Source organism: Melanostigma gelatinosum (genome assembly GCF_949748355.1).
Source record: "Melanostigma gelatinosum genome assembly, chromosome: 8".
NCBI lineage: Eukaryota > Metazoa > Chordata > Actinopteri > Perciformes > Zoarcidae > Melanostigma > Melanostigma gelatinosum.
The window spans coordinates 28069474-28091651 of record NC_136641.1 but is presented as its reverse complement, the minus strand read 5'-3'; the positions used below and the strand labels follow the sequence as shown (position 1 = coordinate 28091651).

The following is a 22178-nucleotide window of genomic DNA, read 5'->3' as shown; positions in this document are numbered from 1 at the left end:
TCTCTGATGACATCACTGTGTCCGTCCGCCCCTACAGGTACGACCAGGCAGCCTCGGGACGGGGAGATCTCAGGTGTGGACTACAACTTTGTGTCCATCGAGGAGTTCTTCTCTCTGGAGGAGTCCGGAGCTCTGCTGGAGAGCGGCAAGTTCAAAGGTACGACAATCCACTTTACAAAGACTTCATGTACTTTTTACTCTAAGGTCAGGTTTTTTAATCATTTTAAAGTACAAACTGAGCTTTTGACAGCAGCTCACCTGTCACCTGTCTGTTTATGATGAAGTCTGACTGTGATGAACGCTATTTGGGAGGAAAAGAGACTTTAGTGTGATTTAATCCAGCGACCTGCTGCGTCCCACTTCTGTTCATCTGAAGCATGAATGAGATTTAAATAGAAACTGAGTTCACTCATGAAAACAGAACAAAGTGAAACCAGCTCGAAGAATGAGTGATGTCATCAGGAGAGAAAGTTTAAAGATTATTATCAATAAAAAACAAAGACAGGAAGTAAACACATGCGGACAGTACCTTTCAAAATAAAACAGGAAATGGACGAAGATAAATGCTACGATCCGTCTGGTCTGTTTCATGTCAAACTGAATATTATCCTGAATTATGACCTCATCTTTGACAGTTCAAAACCCTCTTTCACAATAATGATTCATAATTATATTTATCTTTTATGAATAGTTTATTCTCCTGTTGCGGTTTTTATTTATTTTAGTTTCTCTTTCTGGTTTAACTTTTCTTTATTTATCATAATTTTAATTTAAATCACATGTCATTGATCACTTCCTCCTCCTCTCTGATTACCGATCATATTAATGTACATTATTTATGATCTACTATATTATTGTTTATAATTTACAGTGTTAAAAATGTCACAATCTCTCAGAAACATATATTTGTTCTCCTTTTGTCGCCTTCCAATCACAGGGAACTACTACGGGACGCCCCGCCCAGTCCACATCGGTCCAGAGAGTCCACCAATCACATACCAGGAGCACCGCAACCTGCTGAGGAACTTCAGGACCAGGAGCAAATCTCTGAGTAACCTGGAGAAAGCTGTGGAGGAAGGAGACAACAGTGAGGAGGAGACAGGTAGATAAGAGAAGGAGGCAACAGGTAGGAGGAGAAGGAGACAACAGTGAGGAGGAGACAGGTAGAAGGAGTAGTCAGTGAGGAGGAGTTGTGTAGGAGGGATCATGTGGGAGAAGTCAGTTAGACAGAGATCAGAGATGTTCAGTAACATTAAATGAAGGGTTACACATCAGATCAATAACTGAAGCTGATCGGCTTTGTAGTCATGAATCAGGAGCTGTGTGTGTGTGCTCATTAAAGACTCACACACTCTGTCATAGCAGGTTCGGCTGGACTCCCGCCCACCATCCTGCCTCTCAGCCAATCGTGGGAGTCGGCGGTGGGGAGTCGAGAGGGAACGGAGAACGGAGGAAGAGGAGTAGGGAGAAGAAGAGGCGGAGGAGGAAGAGGTCCTCTGCCTGAGAACTGGGAGCTGGCGGTCAGTGATTCAGGAGAGCCGTACTACATCAAGTGAGTTACCATGATTAAAAACATCAATAATGAGATTAATCAGACTGTGTGGTTGATACGAATGATGATGAGGAGGATGGTCATGATGATGAGGAGGATGGTCACCATCATCCTCCTCATCATCACGACCATCCTCCTCATCATCACGACCATCCTCCTCATCATCACGACCATCATCCTCATCATCACGACCATCATCCTCATCATCACGACCATCATCCTCATCATCACGACCATCCTCCTCATCATCACGACCATCCTCCTCATCATCACGACCATCATCCTCATCATCACGACCATCCTCATCATCATCACGACCATCATCCTCATCATCACGACCATCATCCTCATCATGGTTTTGATGATGAGGATGGTAATAATGGTGATGATGGTCATGATGATGATGATGAGGATGGTCATGATGATGATGATGAGGATGGTAATAATGGTGATGATGATGAGGATGATGATGAGGATGGTAATAATGGTGGTGATGGTTATGATGATGAGGATGAGGATGGTAATCATGGTGATGATGAGGATGGTGATAATGGTGATGATGGTCATGATGATGATGAGGATGGTAATAATGGTGGTGATGGTTATGATGATGATGATGATGAGGATGGTAATAATGGTGATGATGGTCATGATGATGATGATGATGGTAATAATGGTGATGATGGTCATGATGATGATGATGAGGATGGTAATAATGGTGATGATGGTCATGATGATGATGATGAGGATGTAATAATGGTGATGATGGTCATGATGATGAGGATGGTAATAATGGTAATAATGGTGATGATGGTTATGATGATGGTCATGATGAGGATGAGGATGGTAATAATGGTGATGATGGTTATGATGATGGTCATGATGATGATGATGAGGATGGTAATAATGGTGATGATGGTTATGATGATGGTCATGATGAGGATGAGGATGGTAATAATGGTGATGATGGTTATGATGATGGTCATGATGATGGTGATGAGGATGGTAATAATGGTGATGATGGTTATGATGATGGTCATGATGAGGATGAGGATGGTAATAATTGTGATGATGGTTATGATGATGAGGATGGTAATAATGGTGATGATGGTGATGATGAGGATGGTAATAATGGTGATGATGGTTATGATGATGAGGATGGTAATAATGGTGATGATGAGGATGAGGATGGTAATAATGGTGATGATGGTTATGATGATGAGGATGGTAATAATGGTGATGATGAGGATGAGGATGGTAATAATGGTGATGATGGTTATGATGATGAGGATGGTAATAATGGTGATGATGAGGATGAGGATGGTAATAATGGTGATGATGGTTATGATGATGAGGATGGTAATAATGGTGATGATGAGGATGAGGATGGTAATAATGGTGATGATGGTTATGATGATGGTGATGATGATGATCACTCTTTCAGTCATAAATCAAAGACGACCAGCTGGCTGGATCCTCGAACTCAGAGCAAAGAGACGAGTCCGTCTACAGAACGTGAGTTTAATTGATTAATTGATTAATTGATTATCGGTCAGCTCTGTCTGCTTGATAGTTAACTGTCATTGGTTTGTTTAGATAACTTGAACTCAGTATTTTCTATTTGTACTTATTTATTTTGATTTGTTTCATTGTATTTATGCAAGTATTTATTTATGTCATTTCTTTTGAATTGGATTATTTTAAGTCTCGTTTACTTTAAGTGTTTGTTCTTTAATCATTCTTTAAATATTATTTGAGCTCTGAATGAGAAAACTAAACATTTTATTTACTTTCTGTTTGAATTGACTTATTTTGACATTCTCTGCCAGCAGGAGGCAACAAAGACTCACAATTTAACATCCTGTTAGCTTCTACTTCATTCTACTGCTATAATACATTCATCATGTAATACTGATTATAAACATTGTTAATATCATCATTATTTTTATTATTATTCACTTTCAGTACAATCTTCCTCTTGATGATGTAATCAGTTTTTCTAAAACACTGGAGGAATATAAAGAAGTACATCACTCAAATACTGTCCTGAAGTATCATTTTAAAGTCATTTACTTTGAGTATTTGAATTGTATTTTATACTTCTATTCCATGACATGAATTGAACAGTTTTAGTTTCGAGGTACTTTACAGATTTAGATTTTACAAACAGAAATATAAATGTGTCTGAAGTGGATGAACCAGGTGGCTCTTCAGCTGAAGTGAAAGCTCTTAATGTTGGAGGTGTGTTTGAAGGACGTGGCTGTTTACCAGCCTCTAATGTAGGACTCGGACCAGCTGCATTATGGGAAATGTAGGATCCAGTGCTTCAGGATGTCTGTGTCTCAGTCCCAGAGTTCACGGAGCAGCCCGCTCAGCTGAAGGGTTACTCCATCCACACCCGGCTCTCCAAAGGCCCTCGAGGCTTCGGCTTCAACATCGTGGGAGGCAGTCGACCCAGAGAGTTCCTGCAGGTGTACAGTGTCACACCTGGAGGACCGCCTGCACTAACCACAGGTACTGGGACTGGTTATACTACTGCTGGTACTAGTGCTACTACTACTACTGTGACTACTGAGTACTGACATAACTTAAACAGACCCAGAGAGTTCCTGCAGGTGTACAGTGTCACACCTGGAGGACCACCAGCTCTAAACACAGATACTGAGGTTTCTATTGAGAAACAATAATTAGGGCCCGAGCCCTAATTTTTTGACCGTTTCAAGGAGTCATACTTTAACGAACTCCTCCCAGAGATTTGACCCGATTGACTTCAGATTCGGCGAGTCTGCTCTTGAGACCTTGGCAGTGAAACGTTACTCAAAGATCAAAAAGTTATCGAACTATGTGTCCGTGGCGTGGCGGCAAAAAATAGCATTCGCCATGAAACAGGAAGTTGTTGTAACTCGGCCGTACATTGTCGAATCTGCTCCAAATCTCTCATATGTCATAACATCCTGACCCGGAACACATCTATATGATAATTTAGACTCATAGTGATAGCGCCACCTAGTGGCAACCGGAAGTTGTACGCTGTGTACTTTGACATCCTGCTCCTCACAGATTAATCAGATCCCTCTCAAATGTTGTCAAACAAGCCTTAAGACCTTGATAATGCTTCATTGTGAAGATTGTAAGAAGTTACTGAAGGGCGGCGACGTGGCGGCTCGGCGAATTTCGATCCTTCGCCATGAACGAATAAACTGATGTATCTCGACTCCACATCATCAGATCTTTACCAGATTTCACATGTTTGATTAGACTCCAGGCCTGAAGACATCCGCAGGCCAATTTTGAATCATAGTCATAGCGCCACCTACTGGTAACAGGAAGTTAAAGTCTTTATACTTTGGCTTGTTTCTCTTAGTAGGTAAATCAGATCAACATCAAATTAGTTCCACACAAATATAACAACTTCATAATGCCAGATCATGAAGCTTTTTTTTCCGAAGGAAATTGCGCAACTCTAACGCTAGCAGCCTCGTGGGGAGGGGAGGGGGGAGCTGCTCTCATGTGATTGGTTGACAATTGGAATGTTGAAAAAACGCATTTGTGAATCCAGCCACGTCAGGAGTCTCAAAAAACCCACAAATAAATGCAGTGCGATCCACAAATAAATACAAATGCAGGAATATATTTGTGATTTTTTTTACATTTATATAAATCGTAATTTATTTGTGTGCATTGGAATGTATTTGTGAATCGTTCTGCGTGCATTTGTAAATCGAATATATTTGTGAATTGTTCTGTGCACATTTGCAATTATTGAGACTGATCTGACCCCATATTAACGAGGGTGATTAATGACACCTGTGATTGACAGGTGGGTCCAGCCAGGTGTGAACACATTCCTCCCTCTCTGGAGGATTATGGTGCTGTCTGTGAAAAATAAAGAGCTGAGAACCAACAACACAATCTCATGAGCTACACAACTAATGCACGCACACACACACACTCTTTAATCTGTCCAACACACAGTCTCCTTTCTCTCCCACACTGTCAGACCTGCTCACGTGCACTGAGGATAAATAGTCAGGAATGTAAAACACACACACACACACACACACACACACCTCCTGGGAATGAGAGCAGAGAGTTTCAACAGGCAGCATAAAACTCCTGAACACCAAATGCTGTTCAGCTGCAGAGCAAAAAGGATTTTGTCCACATGAATAAAGTCCCTTATTTAACTTATTATTTTAGAAGCTGCAGAACAAACATCTTTACATCCTGCAGCTTTAGGAAACACCTAAAACCTACAGATACACTGTCAGGGACCTTATGAAGTAAAGACCACATTGTGAAGTTTGTCAGGGTTTGGAACGTAGTTTAGCATCAGCAAAGTCTGGTCCGACACCACATTACAGGTCTATCTCGCTCTCTCGTGGGTCAGATTAAGACCCAATAAGCAGTAGACTGACTGTGTCTTCCTGGTCTGTGGTCCCTCCAGCGGACATCCTGGTCCACATCAACGACAGCTGTGTGCTGGGTCGCTCTCACAAAGAGGTGGTGGAGATGCTGAAGTCTGTGTCGATGGGTCAGAGTGTGGACGTGGTGCTGAGGAGAGGATACCCGATGCTCTACAACCCGGATGGATGTCCCAAACAGAGTCTGGAGCCGGTGCGGTAGATGTGGTGACTTCTACAACAGTGACCCTGTGTTAATCGCCAACCTTGTATCTGACTTCTGAACCTCTTCACCAGCCACAGACTCCCAGTGAGCCGCCTAACCCCCCCGACCTGAACCGCGGGCCGACACACCTCACCTATCGTCGAACGCTGGACGCCAACGGCAGCACGCCAGGTCAGTAACATGGTCACTAATATCTTTATCATTCGACAACACAAGAAAAAAAAATCCAATAAAATCCATCACATATCTAATAAGTAATAACTCTGAAATCTAGGGTCGAGGCAAACCCCGCCCTGCTACGCTGCTCAGCCAATGATGAACGGGCTGACGGGCCCGCTGACGCCCACTTCCTCTTCTGACCCCCCATCGGGTCCACCACCACCCCCGGAGAGGACAGCAGCCATCCATCACAGTGACTCTGACGGCAGCCTGTCGAACGCTGGAACACGCAGGTGAGATGGAGCTTTCGGCATTAGCATTGTTAGCATTAGCAGTGTCAGCTGCAGTAAGTGGATTTTTGCAAAGAAGGCCGTTCTACCACTCACAGACCTGACCTGTGAGTCACACTCACAGCTTCAATGCAGATGACCGATCACTGGTTGGATGTGATAGTTGTTCAACGGACGGTTGTGTTCTGGTGTCCCTCAGGGAAGCTGTCTGGAACCACGACTTTTCTTTATTGCAACTAGTCATATTTAGCTCTACCCAATCAGAAGCTGTGCTACAGGTTGTCAGGAGAGGTTATGTCCAGGTGTGGAACTCAGGCATCATCAGTAGTAATTGACATAAGTGTTTGTGATGCTCTTGAAATGAACATTTCATTTGGATAAAACATCGGTTTTCTTCTTCCCCCCCCGTCGCTCGCAGGTCTTCTCTGATTCGCTACAACAGCAGCACCCTCCCCGCCTTCTCCTCTTCCTCCCTCCAACATCAGAGCTCCAGGTCTTCAGAGAGTGACCTGTCTACGTCGACGCTCCCCATCAGCTCCTCATCCTCCCACGCTCTGTCCAAACTGCCCGTCTCTCAGCCAGAGACGGGCCTCCTGCAAAACTCCACCAGCCCCACCGCCGCTAACAAACCCTCCTCCTCCCCTCCCGGTGCTCCTGTGCAGCGCCCACCGATTCCCCAGACGTCCCTCGCCCTGACCCCGCCCAGAGACGTGCCATCCTGCGGCTTTAATGGCTGTCCAGCCAATCACCAAACACCCTCCCCAGGCTCCAGAGGGAACCCAGGGCTGGTGCTCGCCCACGGCGCAGCGGGGTCGCCCGGGTCAGCTCCCTCTGGAGAGCTCGTACCGGTGGCCCTCAGGCGCAGTGAGAGCGGCGGACTGGGGTTCAGCTTAATGGCGGCGGGTCAAGGTGGTCAGCTGGCGGTGGTGAGGCGGGTCTGGGATCGAAGGCACTGCCCCTCGCTGCAGACTGGGGACGCCATAGTGAAGATCAACGGAGCAGACGTGCAGAGCCTCAGCTTCTCTCAGGTAAAAGGTCAACGTAGTCTCACAATACTCCACTCTCATTGGTTGTCCAGAGACTCACAGACTGTCGCCATGAAGTCACTCCGAAGGCCTCAGTAGGTTTCTGACAAACAAGGAGATACTAGTGGTTCAACCAGATCTGAGGTTGGGCCGCTTCCTCCCTGGTTCTCCATGACAACAGCATCTATTTAGTCTTTCAGAGACTGTGTCTCCTGGTCTGTGGTCCTCCAGTGGACGTTGTAGTCCTGGTGTTTTGGGTCCTTCTCTTAAAGAGATGCTGAAGTTTGGTGACAAGTTGAACCTCTCTAAACCTCCCTGGGTCTTGGAGGGTGATGCCAGGATGTTCTATGGCTCGTTTATCAGGCGTCTGTTGTTAAAAGATCAGACGCCAGGAGACATCTGTTCCTGAGCTGGTTTCTGGAGACAACTCACTCTTATCCCACGATGGAAAAATCTACTGGAACAGGTTTTAGCGTTGGGGGGTACCTCTGCATATCAGTTTCCGTACATAACCATTGGTAAATTTCTGTCCTCAGGTCCAGAGAGTCCTGCAAGAACACACCAAACAGGGAGAGGTGGTACTCCTGGTCTACAGAGGAGGTACGTGAAGTGTGAACCAATGAAATCTTGAGTCGCGTTACAGGTGAACCGACGATCACGATGAATACCTTTGTCCGTCCGACAGGTCCCGTGTCTTCCCCAGTTGTCACCCCAAACCTCTACAAGCCCCTCCCCTCCCCACACGGCCTGGCCACGCCCTCTTCCTCCCACACCCCAACTTCAGCAGACTTGCCTTCCCCGTCCACGGGTGCCTTAGTGGGGGGCGTCCCCCCACTCAATCAGGCTGGTTTGGTCCTGGAAAGTCCCCAGGAGGGGCACCTACCAGCCCCAGGGACCCACCAAGGTAACTGCCCCGATCGAGTCCTCGTCCCTCCTTGTCCTCCTGTTTCCATCAGTCTGACTCCTCCTTGTTTTTCCAGGAGCCCCTCCTGCCCAGACTCCAAACGGGCCCCCGGCCTCTGCCTTTATCCAGAGCACCAGCTTCCTGGACTCCGTTCCCGTGACGCTGACCTTAGAGCCACGTGATCTGCTGGGAGTAGAGGAGAGCGCTGGTGGGCCTCCCCCCATCAGAGGGGGAGGAGCACTGGGAGCAATAGCCAAGGACGGAAGAGGAGGAGTAAAGACGGTGGAGGTGGATCTAAGGAGACGGGCGGGAGAAGGTTTTGGATTCGTCATCGCCTCTCAGGAAGTCACCAATGGGGGTGAGTCCCAGTGAATCTCTTTTTATTCAAACACTGTGTGAACGCTGAACTAAACGTGTTCTAGGACAGTGTGGTGATGCTGGAGAAAATGACGATTATCAGGTAACATCTAAAAAACACATCAGAGATGCTAAAAAGAGTAACTCCCACTGATTCCAACAGTATTAGTACAACATCTGTGTGTTAAGACTCTGGAGTACTACTTTAGAGTCAAAAGACTTCAGTTAAGTTGAAAAGACTAAGTATGTGAGGACTTCAACTCGTCCTGCACAGACCTGAACAGGTGGAAGACCTGGGTGGTTGGTCTGGTTCTGGTATCCTTCTAACTCCTGTTGTATTTTGGGGAGAGATTTCAAATAGCATCTGAAAGATCTCAAAGTATTTAGAGGTGTTGAAACACAGTCAAAGCTCCCGATTTGAAAGTCTGGTGAGAGTCTGAGTTAGGGCACTCCCTTCGGTTGATTAGGGAGACCACACGCTACGGCTGGTTAGGGCTGGGCGGTATACCGGTTTCAATTTCCCGTATGATATGAATTTTTCAAATACCGTCTTACAGCCGAGAAAACTTCTGTCGCTCTTCAACAGGCAGCAAAATATATTGTTCGCCGCTGGGAATGCTGCTACTTCTTCTTCCTCTAGTTTTACGGCGGTTGGCATCCATCTTATTGGTGCATTACTGCCACCTACTGCTCCGGAGTGTGGATCAGACAGCAGACTGTGAGCGCTGCGGTCTGAGCTAGTTGTCTAGAGCAGTGGTTCTCAACTGGTCTGGCTGCGGGACCCACCATCACCCCTTAATGACAAGACGCGACCCACGACCCAAATTATATATATAATTCAATATCTATATTCAAGAAGTCTAGTAGTAGTAGTAACGTCTGTGTAGTAAACAACTGTCAAATCAAATAAAGAAAGTACACATCAATTATATTTTAACAAATATTATTCTCGTTTTTCATATTGAACTGGATGGATTAGAAATACATGAATAAATGTTCTTCTCATTTCAAGTAAAATAACGGCTGGATTAAAAAATAAATTTCGTAACGAAATTACTGAATTGTCCTGCAGCTTTAAATTCAGTCCATTCAGGATGAAGTGAAAAGGCCACAATATTATATTTTTCTCATCTTCTAAAAAGAGAATTTAGTGTTGGAAGAATTCACCTCTATGACTCTGGTATCTCTGGACATTCTTCTCTTTTGAAATCGTCCTGTGATTTGACTTTCACAGCGCAACAGTCCTGCTCTGCTGACATGTCCTTGTCTCCCCTGTGTCACGGTGTGGGTGCATCTCACTGCAGTCAGGAGACGTATCAGAATACCCTTATTTTATCGGTTAAACTGCATCACGTGCCGTGATTTACAACGCATTGGTCGGTGTTTTTCCTGCACAGCTGAACAAAGTGGCGTAAATGCTGGAAAGGAGCGTGAATAACTCCGCTGCATGAAGCAAAGGCCTCTGAAAACGGGTCCGCGACGAACCACCAGTTGAGCCTCACTGGTCTGCAGGATGGTGACGAGCGGTGAACAGCTGTTTGTGTGGCGTGTCTTCCGTCTCTTCCCGTTTCCTTCGCCTACATTCCCCTGGGTCCTAAGCCCCTCCCTGTACAGCTTGTTATCACCCTCTTTGCACCAACGTACATTTATAACAAACACCACGCATATTATGGTAATCAGCGTGATTATGTGTAAACTCTATCGGTGCATCTCCGGTCTGTCTGTGTTCCTCCTGCATCGCTCTGTTCTGTTCTTTAATGGAACGTTATGGAGGACGGAGCCTCTCAGCTGCTAGCAGACTGTTGTGCGAGCAGGCTCGCTCGCGAACTGTACCCAGCATGCAGTTCGGCGGTGAAATTTTATAAATATACAATTATTAGTGTTACAAATTGTTTGTGTGTCACAGACTGTTGTGTGCTGTGGTGTTTCTCTGTTACAGAGCGGTAGTTGTGGGTTGTTCATTGTTGTTATAAAGTTCTGACCATGACTAGAGTTCCCTCTCAACATATAAGAGAACTAGCGCTGCCAGCAGCAAAGAACACATTCAGCTGCCTGTTGAAAGCAGACAGCAGTTGTTCCGGCTATGCACCGGTATAATGGTGTGTGAAGAATTCATATCATACCGGAAATAAAAACCGGTATCCTGCCCAGCCCTCGTCTTTATTATACTTTGGGCAATTTTGTACCAATATCTGACGGGCCGTAGTTTGCCCATGCCTGGTCTAGACTGTATTGAGAGGGAACCCTAGTCATGGTCATAACAACAATTAACAACTAACACTCTTTAACAGAGTAAAACACCACGACACAACAGTTTGCGACACAAACAATTTGTAGCACTAATAATTGTACATTTATAAAATTTCACTGCCGAACTGCATGCTGGGTAAAGCTAGCTAACAACAGTCTGCTAACAGCTGAGAGGCTCTGTGGCTCCAGTAACGTTACATTAAAGAACAGAAGAGAGCGATGCAGGATGAACACAGACTGAACAACAAACGGTATTTATGTCAGACACATATGCAACGCTGATTACCGTAATATGTGTGGTATTTGTTATAAATGTACGTTGGTACATAGAGGGTGATAAGAAGCTGTACTTGGAGGGGCTTAGGACCCAGGGGAATGTAGGTGAAGGAAACAGGAAGCGACGGAACGGAAGACATGCCACACAAACAGCTGTTCACCGCTCGCTGGCCGGTTCTTTTCGGCGTTAATTAATTAATGCTTTAACTCGGAAAAAAAATACACCGTGAAATACTGTGAAACCGCCAGAATCTTACAAAATACCGTGATATGCATTTTTGGTCATACCGCCCAGCCAGCCCTACTCTGAGTGGATTAAAAGGTAGTTTAGAAGACAGGACTTCCTTCTGGGACCCTTTCAGAACCTGCATGAAGAGAGATGGAGTCCCTGTTTAGATTTCAGTCTCTGAATACCACTTTGAGGCATTACTATGAGCGTGTATCCGTTGTTGGTTTAGTGTTCAGACGGGGGATGGGACACATCATACAGTTGTGATGAACTGTGCAGCTGAGCTTCTGAGTTTGTTCCACTGATTAAACTGCGTTCAGCTGGAAGGAACGACCTGATTTACAGCTCAGTCTAAGAGGCCTCAAATGCATCGCCTCCTCTGAAACACGAACAATAATCTCTTCTGTTAGTGTGTGTGTGTGTGTGTGTGTGTGTTTTATCTGCTCTGGTGGCCACGCCCCCTACCTCCCCAGCTGTCTCTCTTTTGCCTGCTGCTCATACTCATACACTCTCGCTCGTCCGCTTCCAGAGGAAAGACAGACAGAGAGAGACACAGACAGACAGAGACAGACAGACAGACAGAGACTCTTGTATTTGCTTGTTTCTGGTCATGTTGGAGCGACTGCAGTCGGCTCTGAAAAGTGTGAAGGACTCCAAATGTAAGTCGCTGTGTGTGTGTGTGTGTGTGTGTGCGCTGGGTTTCTGCTCTAGTTAATGTTGTATAGATGGGTAGGTTTGTATGAGTCGGTGAGCGTGATGTTTCCTCCTCTCCGTACCGGCTGTGAAGTAATCTCTCCATTTCAGGGATTTGGAAATATGCTGCGTTTCTTTTCTTGCCCGGGTTCACGTTGTTCCACTGATGGACAGTTGGTGGCGATAACAAGCCAAATAATGTTGGCGACAAAGACAGTGAAGAAGACAACGATTTTTCATGTTCAACACATTTGTTGGACAGAGTTTCTTCATGGAGCTTTAAAACACGATCTGATATCCTCTTCATGATGACAGACATTGCCTACATTACCCACATTGCACCTCTTCCTCTGAGAGTAGATTGGGATGCTGAATGCTGCTTATGTAGCCTGAAGCAGAGATGAACAGTGAGATACAAAATGGTGAGGACAGATCACATCTATCTCAGACTTTACACTCCTTTAAACATCTGGAGACACTCGAGACTTTACACTCCTTTAAACATCTGGAGACACTCGAGACTTTACACTCCTTTAAACATCTGGAGACACTCGAGACTTTACACTCCTTTAAACATCTGGAGACACTCGAGACTTTCCCTTTCTAAACTGTAGTATTTATACTGTTGTTGAAGTAAAAGTGTACTTCTTCCCCACTGACTAGGACCGTAGTACACAGTACAGTTTCTTTAGTTTGTAAAGTAATTTCTTCCTCCTCCTCCTCTCAGGAATGTCTGCATACTTTCTCCTCAAAGAAACTGTCGTATGTCGTAATGTTGTATTGAGGAGCGTTTCACTGTGTCTGTCAATGGATTCTCATATTGACTCAGGTTCAGGGTTAGAGGAGCAGTCTACAGCATTTCTGTACATTAAAACACAGGAACACGGTTCACTGATTAAGCAAATTATATATATCGATCTATATATATATATATATATATATATATATATAGATATAGATATAGATATATATATATATATAGATCGATATAGTCTGATCCGTCGGCCCTCCGACGGCGCGGCTCTGTGCAATCAATTGTCTCCGTAGCAGAGAATTTCTTTGGCTCGTAACCGGCATGAATCGACTTAAAGAATCCGTTTCCTCACTTCTGCAGGGACATTGTCAGAAACATCAGCTGACATGTAGAGGAAGAACAACATCATAATCATGTTCCTCTTGGACTTGGATTATTTTTTTAATTCCTCTCATAATATTAATAATAACAACTTTATTTGTAGAGAACCTTTAAAAACAGAGTTCACAGACAAAGCATAACAACAGCATATGATGACAATCAACTAATAAATAAATAAAAATAAAATAATTTGATATAATAATTTAGTAAAATCAACAAATAGATTAAACAAAAAACTAAATTAAAACAAAACAATAAAACAGTAGAGCGACGACATCACATGAAAGCCGATCTGTAAACATGTGTTTTAGGAGAGAGAACATGTAGCTTCTGTCTGGAAAACATCAAACTCTGCAGCGTCATGTTGTTCAACTCTTTTCTTATCAGCTCACATTCCTCCACAGTTTATACACACACACACACACACACTTTGACTCTCTGATGTGTGACAGCAGCTTCTTTCCTGTTTCAGTCCATTCTTCATGAATCCTGTTTACTTCACCGTTTGTTTGAGTCTCTGATCTAAACCAAGAAAAACTAACAGACGCTCCTTTTTATAAATCCTCCAAACAATGGTCGCTTTTCCTTTTGTTTCACTTCATTTCTGTGAAAATCAGCTTTCAGAAACTTGGATCTGCAGTAGGGAGAGTCAGTGTGACGACTTTATGTCTCTTTAATGAGGTTCTGTATTCATATTTATTCGAGGAGAGGACCCGGTGCTGAAGTTCAGCAGCAGCTTTAATATAATCTCAGAGTTGTATTAATAGGAGTGTTTAGTCTCTCTCTCACAGAGTCAGTCTGTCTGTCTGTGTGTGTAAGGAACCAACTCCCACAAATGGATTATTTCCCTCCATTTAGCGATGAAACTGAGTTCACAGCAGGAAGGAGCTGCATTTGACTGGTTCTAAAGAGGTTCTAAAACACTAACTGAAGCACAGAGAACGTCCTAATGACCAGTTCAAGTGTTTATTATCTGGAACTCTTATCAGCAGGACAAAATCATTTCCATTTTCTTTCTGTACAAAACCACTCGGAACTGTACAACAAAACCACTCTTAACTTTACAACAAAACCACTCGTAACTTTACAACAAAACCACTCGTAACTTTACAACAAAACCACTCGTAACTTTACAACAAAACCACCCGTAACTTTACAACAAAACCACCCGTAACTTTACAACAAAACCACTCGTAACTTTACAACAAAACCACTCGTAACTTTACAACAAAACCACTCGTAACTTTACAACAAAACCACTCGTAACTTTACAACAAAACCACTCGTAACTTTACAACAAAACCACTCGTAACTTTACAACAAAACCACTCGTAACTTTACAACAAAACCACTCGTAACTTTACAACAAAACCACTCGTAACTTTACAACAAAACCACTCGCAACTTTACAACAAAACCACTCGTAACTTTACAAATTTAACCACTCGTAACTTTACAACAAAACCACTCGTAACTTTACAACACAAACACTCTTAACTTTACAACAAAACCACTCGTAACTTTACAACAAAACCACTCGTAACTTTACAACACAAACACTCGTAACTTTACAACACAAACACTCGTAACTTTACTACAACAAACACTCGTAACTTTACAGCAAAAATACTCGTAACTTTGGGGTTATTAAGACTTGTTTAAAACATGTATTTTGCTTTTAAATGGTTTTAAATTACAAATGAATTCAATAAAAAAACAGCCAAAATCATAACTTTTCCAGAAAGCTGTGTGAAACACATCACATGCTCAATAGAGAACACATCAACAGCTTCATATCTGCATCAGGTAACCAAAGATAGAAAAGACCGGAGTCCGACAACAAAACACACAAATTCTCATGTCAATGATGATGTCACGGTGACACGATGGAATACAACTCACGTCAATCAAGTATTTCTCAAATCAAACGAGTCTATAATGAGTGTTTCTGACCACAGCTTGTTTTGTTTTCAAAAGCATCTACCAGCCCAACTTCATCAAACTTCATCAAACTGGGGGAAACCAGTCCGATCTGGCAACACTGCACTCAAGAGCTCAGAATCCACCACCACATCATGAGATCAAATCCTCTTACCTTCCTCCGCTGATAAGAGGCCATCCAGCGTGAAACATGCCAACGAAAAAACTCCTCGTTAGTCCAAACCAATAATCATCAGTCAGCGTTGATTTATGGAAATCAGATTGTGAAACACTAAACCAGTGGATCCTCTTCAGTCTGTTGCTGGTTGATAAACAAATATTCACCCGAAACACAGACTTTAATCAGCACCATTAATATCAGTTGTGCGTGCTGGTCTTAAAGGGCCGGCGCTCCAAATGAGACCTAACACAGTGCTTCACGAGAGACATGCTTCATAGATTCTCTTTTTGTCTGAGGCTGCAAGATACAAACCTGAAGCACGAATAGAACAGTTCACTGAGTCCTGAAAGATATTTTACTGTCGGAAAATCCCAAAACATTGAGGCTGATTTGTATTTTGCACAGAAAGGTTGCAGCTCACTGGTTGTCAAACTTGGGCTGCGGTCCAACAGTCTTCTCTGCTGAGGGACAGGTCTCGATAAGAGCTGGTGAAAAAGGCTTTATTCACTCTCACTTCTGCATCTCCAGTCAGCTCAAATACCAAAAGATAATATTACAGTAAAGTGACTGTAATGTAATGTAAAGCTCTTACTTTGGTAGTTTTATCATCAGTATATAATACTGCCCCTCAGCTGTTATTACACTAACCCTTCTGTTCATTTACAGCCCCCTCCTCCCTGATGTCTCATCGCTTCGTGACGGTGCGTCGTGGCAGCCCGGCGGCTCGTAGCGGTCAGATCCAACCTGGAGACCAGCTGGAGGCCGTGGAGGGTCGAGGGGTCGGAGGTCTGAAGCACAGAGAACTGACCCAGATCCTGAGGAGGGCCGGGAACTCACTGAGGCTGAGAGTCACCACACACCGTACGCACACACACACACACCGTACGTACACACACACACACACCGTACGTACACACACACACACCGTACGTACACACACACACACCGTACGTACACACACACACACACCGTACGCACACACCGTACGTACACACACACACACACCGTACGTACACACACACACCGTACGCACACACCGTACGCACACACACACACACACCGTACGTACACACACACACACCGTACGTACACACACACACACCGTACGTACACACACACACCGTACGCACACACACACACACACCGTACGTACACACACACACACACACCGTACGTACACACACACACACACACACCGTACGCACACACACACACACACACACACACCGTACGTACACACACACACCGTACGCACACACACACACACACCGTACGTACACACACCGTACGCACACACACACACACACATACACCGTACACACACACACACACACCGTACACACACACACACACCGTACGTACACACACACACACAAACCGTACGTACACACACACAGACCGTACGTACACACACACACACACCGTACGTACACACACACACACACCGTACGCACACACACACACACACACACCGTACGTACACACACACACACACACACACACACTGTACGTACACACACCGTACGCACACACACACACACACACACCGTACGTACACACACACACACACACACACACACACACACACACCGTACGTACACACACACACACACACACACTGTACGTACACACACCGTACGCACACACACACACACACACACCGTACGTACACACACACACACACACACACACACACACCGTACGCACACACACAGTCACACCGTACGTACACACACACACACACCATACGCACACACACACCGTACGCACACACACACATACACCGCACATACACACACACACACACACTGCACGTACACACACACACCGCACGTACACACACACACACACCGCACGTACACACACACACACACACACCGTACGCACACAAACGCTGTACGTACACACACAGCGTACGTACACACACATACCCTACGTACACACACACTAATATTAATTGTATTGTTGATGAACTGGCCCTTTAACAAGGTTGTCTCTCCTCAGACTCCTCCTCTCTGTTGGGGGGGGCAGAGCTGGACATCGACGGCCGAGTGATGAAAGGATCCAGAGGGAGGTCAACGGTCAGTGTAGTACAAGTACACGCTTGAGTAGTAGTATCAGTACACACTTTAGTACTAGTATCAGTACACACTTGAGTACTAGTACCAGTACACACTTTAGTACAAGTATCAGTACACACTTTGGTACTAGTACCAGTACACACGTGAGTACTTGTATCAGTACACACTTGAGTACTAGTACACAGTACACACTTTAGTACGAGTATCAGGACACACTTTAGTACTAGTACCAGTACACACTTGAGTACTAGTATCAGTACACACTTTAGTATTAGTACACAGTACACACTTTAGTGCTAGTATCAGTACACACTTTAGTACTAGTACCAGTACACACTTGAGTACTAGTATCAGTACACACTTTAGTACTGGTACACAGTACACACTTTAGTACTAGTATCAGTACACACTTTGGTACTAGTACCAGTACACACTTTGGTACTAGTACCAGTACACACGTGAGTACTTGTATCAGTACACACTTGAGTACTAGTACCAGTACACACTTTGGTACTAGTACCAGTACACACGTGAGTACTTGTATCAGTACACACTTGAGTACTAGTATCAGTACACAGTAGTAGTTGTGATGTTTGAATCGTCAGTATTAACTGTAGTAGCAGTAACAGTACTGATAGTCGTAGTAGTACTTAGTAGTACTTGTATATTTAAAAGATGCAGGTTCCAGTGTGAACTCATAAACTACTGTGAAGGAGAACTAACAAAATATTCTGAGATAAATAAAAGTACAATTTGAAAACGTTGTTGATGTTAAATGATGAAGATGATGAAGAAGAGCTGAAGTTTAATGTTTCAACATGAACAACTTTTGTTACAACATCAGGAAATATAACACATGTTGTGTTTGAAATACATCGAAACATATTGTCTCAAAACACTTTGTTGACTTCATTATCATTTTTACAATTCTTTCTTGTAATTACTTTAACCTGTTGTTCTATAGAATTGTGACTTTGTTCTCTATAAATTGTTTCATATATATTTTCCTGACACTGACTCAAATACTGTGAGATAAGAAGTAGTACTAGTACAAGTGGTGATAACACTTAGTCCTACTAGTACTCACACTAGTATCAGCAGTACTTTGTTGTCTGTCTGTCAGGAGGAGACCAGGTTCTACAACGTGGATCTGGAACGAGGTCCTACAGGGTTCGGGTTCTCTCTGAGGGGGGGCAGCGAGTACAACATGGGGCTCTATGTCCTGGGACTGATGGAGGGGGGGCCGGCCCAGCGCAGCAACAAGATACAGGTACACTCACTTCCTGCAGCTGTTTCACATTAAAAGCCAGAATCGGTTCTCTTCTCTGGAAGGCTTTTACTGTGGTCTACAGGAAGTCTTTTTGTTTGGTCGAGTGAGACCTGAACGGTCCAGTCCTCCATGAGAACCAGCAGCCTGCAGGAGGCGACCAGGACCTCCCACACCAACAGGTTCTATTATCAGTATACTGTCATCCAGCTCTTATCTTGGTAGTTTTATCATTAATATACTATCAATCCAGCTCTTATTTTGGTAGTTTTATCATCAGTATACTATCATTTAGCTCTTATTTTGTAGTTTTATCATCAGTATACTACCATCCAGCTCTTATTTTGGTAGTTTTATCATCAGTATACTATCATCCAGCTCTTATTTTGCTAGTTTTATCATCAGTATACCATCATCCAGCTCTTATTTTGCTAGTTTTATCATCAATATACTATCATCCAGCTCTTGTTTTGGTAGTTGTATCATCAGTACACCATCATTCAGCTCTTATTTGTAGTTTTATCATCAGTATACTATCATCCAGCTCTTATTTTGGTAGTTTTATCATTAATATACTATCATCCAGCTCTTATTTTGGTAGTTTTATCATCAGTATACTATCATTCAGCTCTTATTTTGTAGTTTTATCATCAGTATATGGTCATCCAGCTCTTATTTTGGTACTTTTAGCATCAGTATACTATCATTCAGCTCTTATTTTGGTAGTTTTATCATCAGTATACTGTCACCAAACTCTTATTTAAAGTAACAACCCTTCTCAATGGTTGATTGATTTGGTGGAAAGTATTAAAATAAACTTTCTGCTGAAAATGCATTTTCTGCTGAAAATGCGTTGGGATGCTGAAAGCTGAAATTGATTGCACAAACATTGCTTTGAAAGTACAGAAATGGGAGACTACCCGTCTGAATGATGTTGAAGCCTGAAAACATTTAAACTGCACTGCTTAAAACCCTTCGAGTTGAAATGTCTCACTATGGTGTCTGTAGCTGAAAGTATGAGGAAGAAGAAGGCTTTGAAAGTTGAAGAAGTTTAACAGGATTTGAAGATTTTCTCCATAGAGATCCCATTCAAAAGAAAATTGCAAAAAGCTTAATAATTCAAAAAAGTTTAAGGATTACAAATATGAAATCATTTCACCCCTCTCCTGAAAGAGCTGAACATTTTGATATTCGAACAGTTTCTGTGGCTTAAAACATATTCAGCAGTGGTGATATTTGTAGTAGTAGTACTATAAGTTGTAGTTGTAGTCGAAGTATTGTTAGTAGTAGAAGTAGTATTAGTAGTATAAGTATTAGTAGCATTAGAAGATGTAGTATAAGTAGTAGTATCAATAGTCGTAGTAATAGCTGTAGTTCAATCAGGAGAGACTGGTTTTATAATTTAACAATGATTTATTATACATGCGTCACATATGAAAAGTGCAAAGTCTTTGGTGTTTGGACTCCATCCTGAAGTCCTGTCACCGAGGGTAGGGATCCTGAGGTCCAACAGGCCTGATCCCCCAAAATAAATATTTATATGAATAAATAAATACCTAACCTACTGCTGTGGTGAATATCCTAAGAAAATAGAAAATGAGTCCTGAGAGCAATGTAAGAGTAGAACGTGAACAAGTAGACGTTAGACCCGAGGTAAAAGTTCCAGTTAGTCAAAGCAAAGGACAGAGGAATGTCACGGTGGACTGCAGACGAGGATAGGTTGGGTCATGTTAGACTGCAGACAAGGATAGGTTGGGTCATGTTAGACCGCAGACAAGGATAAGTTGGGTCATGTTAGACCGCAGACAAGGATAAGTTGGGTCATGTTAGACTGCAGACAAGGATAGGTTGGGTCATGTTAGACCGCAGCGTAGGATAGGTTGGGTCATGTTAGAACGCAGCGTAGGATAGGTTGGGTCATGTTAGACCGCAGCGTAGGATAGGTTGGGTCATGTTAGAACGCAGCGTAGGATAGGTTGGGTCATGTTAGACCGCAGACAAGGATAGGTTGGGTCATGTTAGACCGCAGACAAGGATAGGTTGGGTCATGTTAGACCGCAGACAAGGATAGGTTGGGTCATGTTAGACTGCAGACAAGGATAGGTTGGGTCATGTTAGACCGCAGACAAGGATAGGTTGGGTCATGTTAGACCGCAGACAAGGATAGGTTGGGTCATGTTAGACTGCAGACAAGGATAAGTTGGGTCATGTTAGACCGCAGACAAGGATAGGTTGGGTCATGTTAGACCACAGCGTAGGATAGGTTGGGTCATGTTAGACCGCAGACAAGGATAGGTTGGGTCATGTTAGACTGCAGACAAGGATAAGTTGGGTCATGTTAGACTGCAGACAAGGATAGGTTGGGTCATGTTAGACCGCAGACAAGGATAGGTTGGGTCATGTTAGACCGCAGCGTAGGATAGGTTGGGTCATGTTAGACCGCAGACAAGGATAGGTTGGGTCATGTTAGAACGCAGCGTAAGATAGGTTGGGTCATGTTAGAACGCAGACAAGGATAGGTTGGGTCATGTTAGACCGCAGACAAGGATAGGTTGGGTCATGTTAGACTGCAGACAAGGATAGGTTGGGTCATGTTAGACCGCAGACAAGGATAGGTTGGGTCATGTTAGACTGCAGACAAGGATAGGTTGGGTCATGTTAGACCGCAGACAAGGATAGGTTGGGTCATGTTAGACCGCAGACAAGGATAGGTTGGGTCATGTTAGACTGCAGACAACGATAAGTTGGGTCATGTTAGACTGCAGACAAGGATAGGTTGGGTCATGTTAGACCGCAGACAAGGATAGGTTGGGTCATGTTAGACCGCAGCGTAGGATAGGTTGGGTCATGTTAGACCGCAGACAAGGATAGGTTGGGTCATGTTAGACCGCAGCGTAGGATAGGTTGGGTCATGTTAGACCGCAGACAAGGATAGGTTGGGTCATGTTAGAATGCAGCGTAAGATAGGTTGGGTCATGTTAGACTGCAGACAAGGATAGGTTGGGTCATGTTAGAACGCAGCGTAAGATAGGTTGGGTCATGTTAGACTGCAGACAAGGATAGGTTGGGTCATGTTAGACCGCAGCGTAGGATAGGTTGGGTCATGTTAGACTGCAGACAAGGATAGGTTGGGTCATGTTAGAACGCAGCGTAAGATAGGTTGGGTCATGTTAGACTGCAGACAAGGATAGGTTGGGTCATGTTAGACCGCAGCGTAGGATAGGTTGGGT

The 22178-nt window shown here is 43.9% G+C and overlaps 1 protein-coding gene across 1 annotated transcript in view; it reads left to right on the top strand.

Annotated features, from left to right (window-relative positions):
* The window catches only part of magixa (MAGI family member, X-linked a), a gene marked incomplete at its 5' end in the record, with an annotated part of 34036 nt that overhangs the window by 2989 nt on the left and 8869 nt on the right, over positions 1-22178 (top strand). Inside the window, 15 exons of the mRNA XM_079273484.1 lie at positions 38-157; positions 938-1102; positions 1363-1552; positions 2997-3067; positions 3899-4066; positions 6000-6169; positions 6253-6352; positions 6456-6633; positions 7049-7658; positions 8192-8255; positions 8341-8559; positions 8636-8917; positions 16267-16461; positions 17605-17681; positions 18805-18951. Of these exons, the coding sequence (XP_079129610.1) occupies positions 38-157; positions 938-1102; positions 1363-1552; positions 2997-3067; positions 3899-4066; positions 6000-6169; positions 6253-6352; positions 6456-6633; positions 7049-7658; positions 8192-8255; positions 8341-8559; positions 8636-8917; positions 16267-16461; positions 17605-17681; positions 18805-18951 (2756 nt within the window). The remainder of the gene's footprint in view (positions 1-37; positions 158-937; positions 1103-1362; positions 1553-2996; positions 3068-3898; positions 4067-5999; positions 6170-6252; positions 6353-6455; positions 6634-7048; positions 7659-8191; positions 8256-8340; positions 8560-8635; positions 8918-16266; positions 16462-17604; positions 17682-18804; positions 18952-22178) is intronic.